This window comes from Palaemon carinicauda, chromosome 39 (genome assembly GCF_036898095.1).
Source record: "Palaemon carinicauda isolate YSFRI2023 chromosome 39, ASM3689809v2, whole genome shotgun sequence".
In the NCBI taxonomy this organism is placed as follows: Eukaryota; Metazoa; Arthropoda; class Malacostraca; order Decapoda; family Palaemonidae; genus Palaemon; species Palaemon carinicauda.
Genome location: NC_090763.1, coordinates 21138277 through 21144276, shown reverse-complemented (window position 1 = coordinate 21144276; position 6000 = coordinate 21138277). Strand labels below are relative to the sequence as shown.

The 6000-nt window shown below is 33.5% G+C and overlaps 1 protein-coding gene across 3 annotated transcripts in view; it reads left to right on the top strand.

Annotated features, from left to right (window-relative positions):
• Positions 1-6000, top strand: part of LOC137631065 (probable peptidoglycan muropeptide transporter SLC46) — a 117815-nt gene that overhangs the window by 87496 nt on the left and 24319 nt on the right. For all 3 annotated transcript variants that reach the window (XM_068362670.1, XM_068362669.1, XM_068362668.1), the window contains one exon: positions 4806-4976. In XM_068362670.1, coding sequence (XP_068218771.1) covers positions 4839-4976 — 138 coding nt within the window. In that variant the 5' untranslated portion in view covers positions 4806-4838. The remainder of the gene's footprint in view (positions 1-4805; positions 4977-6000) is intronic.

Sequence of the window (6000 nt, the reverse complement as noted above, 5' to 3'; positions counted from 1 at the left end):
AAAGATATTTCTTACATCACTATTGTATAGCACTGTATAGTAATCTTCTGCAATTTTTATCAATCAATCTCTTTTGTTGATATTTTCATTTTTCAGCCTTGGATTAAAAAAGCTTTTGGCGCCTTGTTCCAAGTCTTTTCATCAATTTCAAGCTTCTTCCTTTCTTTACTGTTTTCTCAATGTTTGTCTGATTGTATTTTCGAAGGTCTCGGGTCTTTTATTTCTTTGTTGTTTTGGACAAATCTACTTATTTTATTTCATCTCTCAGAGATTTTACCCTCATTTCCAGTCATTTCTTTATTTGCTTTTTTTCTGGTAGTTTTCCTTGATCCTGTTTAGAAACTTTTCCACCTATCTCTTGTGCTGATTCCAATGCAAAGTGTGTTAAATTACTATTCATTTCTACTTCCATCTCATCATGTAGCTTGGAGTATTTATTTATTGCTGAATTAAACTCGTCTGATTTTTCTCTTATTACAGGAGTTTTTATGTCCTTTCTTAAAATTAGTTTTTGTCTTTCCTTATATTTATACAGACTTTGCCAGAAGATTATATTTTAATAGGGATGTGTTCATATATGTAAGTTTGTTTGTGACTCGCATGACTCATGAGCTATGGAACCGAATCTCATGAAATTTTGTGAGATGATTGACCATGATCCAAGGACAATTTTATTAGATTTTAGGAGTGATTGGGTCAAAGGTCAAGGTAATGAGAAGGTCAAACACGTCTTTTTGCTATATCGTGGTTAATCTTTATCCGATGTGCATGAAACTAGTGCCAAAATGGTCATTATTCAATTGCGTATCCTCTGGTATGATTGAGGTCAAGGTCACAAAAAGGTCAAAAACGGCTTTTTGCAGTATCATGGCTGAATCTCGTGAAATTTGTTGGGATGATTGGTCGTGATTCAAGGACCATTTGATTAGATTTTGGGAGTTATTGGGTCAAAGGTCAAGGTAAATGTCACCAAAAAAAGTAAAAACCCACATTTTGCTATATCATGGTCAATTTTTATCTAATTTGCTTGAAACTATTGACAAAATGTGTATAACTCAATTGCCTATCTTGTGCTGTGGCGTTGGCGAGGGTATGCGTTCTAGTTTAACACTGTAACATCTTTAATTAAATTAGAATTTTCATTCTTTGCAAGAGTGTATTCTTAAGCTTCGTCAAACATATTGGTCTACGAATTATGTAAAGCCTTGTGAAAAAAAAATATGTATTTCAAAATTAATCTTAAAATACTTATTTTAACCTTAAAGTTTTCATTTATCAATATTGGCTGAGTAATTGTTTAATATGCAGACATTTTTGTATCTGAAAATTTACCTCCTCCGACGAAGTTGGAAGGTTATGTTTTACCCCCTGTTTGTGTGTTTGTGAATAGCTTCCTGATTACAATTTTAATCGCTGAGTAATGAAATTGCATCGATAAACTGTTCTGTAAAAGCTAAGAAATATTAAATTTTGGAAGGTCAAGGTCACGGTCAAGCAAAATGTCCAGTTCACGTAGTTGGCCTTAAATTTGGACGTCGTTGTCACATAAACTTCAAACTTGGTTCATATTTGAGTGTATGAAAATCCACAAAAATTAATACATGTTAAGGTCGAAGGTCAAGGTCGAGTCCAAGGTCAAGCAAAAGGTCAAATTCCGGTCATTAAAATTAATGTATATATTTTTATCTAAAAGCCATTTTCTTAAGATATATATATATATATATATATATATATATATATATATATATATATATATATATATATATATATATATATATATATATATATATTTTAAGGCTGGCAAGTTACACAACCTCTTGAATTCCAAACTCACATGTTTGTTTTTACATTAATCTGTTACACTTGAGAATGTTAATACCCGAACTCTGAGACGATTATATAACTTTCAGATGGCAATATATAAAAACACTGAATATCCAAAGGTCTCATATGTACACTCAAAACAAAACTGGGTAATTATTCTAAAGAATTATTTAAACAACATCTTACCTCGATTATTTAGCGGGGATACGAGCGAGTGCTGAAATAAACACTGGTGATTGGAATAATACACTCTTTACAAAAATAAATATATTCTATAGAAATTACAGCCCTTTGAAAGAATTTACATAAAAAAAAAATTAATCACTCGAAATCTTAAGTTTGAACAATACTTAGATTAAGACAAAAGAAATGCTACACTCTGAGAATTATATAATCGCTTAACTCGAAATATCAAATCTGCATAAAGCATTAAACTAGGAACAAGAGAAATAAATACTTATGAAAATTATGCAATCACTAGTTTCACTTGAAATTAAATTTTACACTACCAGCACTCACCTCAACAGAGTAAATTTAAAATTTTTGGCAAATTTTGCAGAGACGTTTTAACACATTACGCACGATATACGCTGGATATACGCTGGGGCACAAAATCACTTTGGAGAGGACACACTGTAGGCACTTTTAGAGAGTGTAGGCACTTTGAGAGAGAGAGAGAGAGGGATGATCTTTGGCTTGTTCACAGTACAGGCTGTTTCTGTTTTTCTCCAATGCATCTCTGGGGGCTGCATATGTAGGAACTTAGTTACTTCCAGATTATTCTAGGTCAGAGATCTGGAAGCTTGGGGGTTGGCCTAATGGCGTAAGGTTGCCAATGATTAAACTCTCGAATGCATACCAACACAATAGCGAGACGACTCTCTCTCTCAGCTAGCTCTGCCTACTTCCATTCTCAGAAATTCATAAAAAGATAAAATCTAACCCGGGTTTTTGAGAACCTTCCAAAACACGTGGTAAATATAAGTGTTACGTATTTTCTCACAAACATGATGCAATACCTCATAGAAATATAAGGAATATTTACATAAGTCCTTGTTCATACGTTGTAGGGTCATATAACACTCTTAAACAGATTACGTAAGACTTCATAACAAGATACATGAAATAAAAAGCTAATTCTTGAAAATAACGTAAATTTTCATATACTGACTTGAATGAAGAATACAATGAAATTAACGACGAAAGTCTTAACGTAATTTACATAAAAATCTTATACCTACATGAGAGGAACTCACCTTACGAGCTGGACCTTTGGAATACACAAATGAAATACATAAATAAAATACATGAATAAATTATTTACTTTGCGCTAGACCAGTTACGTAAGAATATATATATATATATATATATATATATATATATATATATATATATATATATATGGTTAAGGATGAATATTGTGGTATTTGTTTAAAGTTTCTCTAATTCATAGTACAACTGCGAGCTTCTCTTTACCTGTACCAACACGTCCTCTTAGGGTCCTAATTCCATACACCCATCCATCCAAATGACAAATTACACTTGTTTCATCATTAGATTACTAGTGTACCCTAACCATAACAAATGACGGCTAAATATTTATGCACAAGGTCAATAGACCTTGTATATGTGCACACACACACACAGATTCAACCCTTCCCTTTTCCTCTAGTGGTACCCCTCTCATCAGGGTGTGACTAATCACTCTCCCTTCTACCTTTGGGATGGGGAGAGACCGAGTAGTTATATATCAGGCAATGCTGGTGAGCGTGACCAGAAAGATATGTATGTATATATATATATATATATATATATATATATATATATATATATATATATAGAGAGAGAGAGAGAGAGAGAAAGAGAGAGAGAGAGAGAGAGAGAGAGAGAGAGAGAGAGAGAGAGAGAGAGAGAGAGAGAGAGAGAGCTCTTTATTATAATGGGAGAGATTCTCCTCGATTGCATTCCATGCAACATAAATCAACCGCAATATGTCTAGAAGTAAGTTAAGAAAGCTTTTGGATACGCTGCTGTCTGAGCCAATAGGCCTACTCTCTCATTTAAGTCGATCTGGCACTTTGTATTCAATTCCTGAGTCAAATTTATCCTTATTTCTTTCAATAGCTGGTACAAATAATGCCTCTAGGAGATAAGACTCTCTCTCTCTCCCTCTCTCTCTCTCTCTCTCTCTCTCTCTCTCTCTCTCTCTCTCTCTCTCTCTCTCTCTCGAGCTAGTTGAGAGTTTGATATGGGACTGATAAAATCGTACTGTAGTATTGAAGTTATATCAGCCAATGTAATTAAAAGCCAAGGTCATTGCCCTTTCACTGTTTCAAATTAAATACGTGTTTTACAAAGCCAAAAAAAAAAAAAAAAAAAAAACAGAAAAAAATATAGAATTGAAGGGAAAGAAATATTTGATTTTGTTGTTTTGTAGAAAAAAAAAAAGGAAGTGATGTTGCAATTTTCTTGTCTTATATCATATAATAGTTATTCAGACTATTTGTTGTTTTAGAATTAGTTGAATTGTTGTAATTTTAATGAGACTGTTATTGAAACGAAATAAAAACAAGTATCAATACGTCTCGTAGTGTTGGCTAGTAATAACAGATCATTAATGTGTTTATATTCATTGACCCTTTCCTTTAATTTTTGGGGTGAGGTGTCATTTGTTCGTGAGGTACTTACGGGGTAAGAAAGTTTAGTAAGGCTTATTTAATCTTGTTTTAGGGTAAAATTTAAACTATATATTTCTCTGTTACAAATCTGCAATTTCCACTTTGTGTTTCCAGCAAGGTTTACAGTAAAAGATAAAGATTGAAGCAGCGGTCTTCCATTGCAAATGGAAGTCGTTCCTAAATGGGTCCACTCTTGCAGTATCAAGACTTGATAATCATATATATTTGTATTAAATGGACTTATCAGTAGGCTACCAGCTAACGTCAAGTGATACTGATAATGATATTTTGTTCCCTGCCTAGGTCACTCCTCTTCTTGAAGGTTCGAGAGGAGACATGGAGGAGAATTCTGTTCATCAAAGGGCCAACGTTCACGTCATTGGGGAGAAATACCAACCACCGGTGCCCAATGGAACTCAAATGTCATTCGGACGCCGTAGTCCCATGGGGCGACTGAAGAATTCCATTTCACGGGTACAGTTTTATTAAATTTAGTCTTATATGCCATTTTACATATTGTAAGTCTTGTTCTTAAGTACAAAATTTAAGAATTGTCATAATTACGTAGCCTATATGTTATAAATGTGCAAACTATTTTTTCTGTTTTTAATTACGTGTGAGATTTCAGCCGATTCAGAATATGAAATAGACAAGTTTGATTTCGGTGTTCAATACATGAATTTGACAATGGAATCTACTTTTTATGGGAAAAACTATAAAAAATTGATGTTATTCCCATTGTGCGTGATTGTCATGGTGTAGGTAGGCCTAACTGCTTGAATGTGCAATGTTATGATAAACAATTTTCAATGGTTTTACATATATATATATATATATATATATATATATATATATATATATATATATATATATATATATATATATATATATATATATACACACACACACACACACACACACATATCTCCCCCCACGCCTATTGACGCAAAAGGCCTCGGTTAGATTTCACCAGTCATCTCTATCTTGAGCTTTTAATTGAATACTTCTCCATTCATCATCTACTTCGCGCTTCATAGTCCTCGGCCATGTAGCCCCGAGGCTTCCAACTCTTTTAGTGCTTTGTGGATCCCAGCTGAATGTTTGGTGAACTAATTTCTTTTGTGGTGTATGAAGAGCTACCCAAACCATCTCCATCTACCCCTCATCATGATCTCATCCCCATGGCACTCGAGTAAATCTCTCTTTTAGCTTCATTTCTAATCCTGTCCTGCCATTTCACTCCCAATATCCTTCTGAGGGCTTTGTTCTCAAATCTACTAAATCCTTTGGAGATTGTTTCATTGTCATACCATGATTCATGTCCGTAGAGTAACACCGATCTCACTAAACTGATATATAGTCTGATTGTTATGTGATTTCAAGCGATTTAATTTCCAAATTTTACTTAACCTAGTTATTGTCTGATTTGCCTTTTTGAATCTTTCACTAAACTCTAATTCTAAAGACCCTGTATTGGAGATCATAGTTCCTAAATACT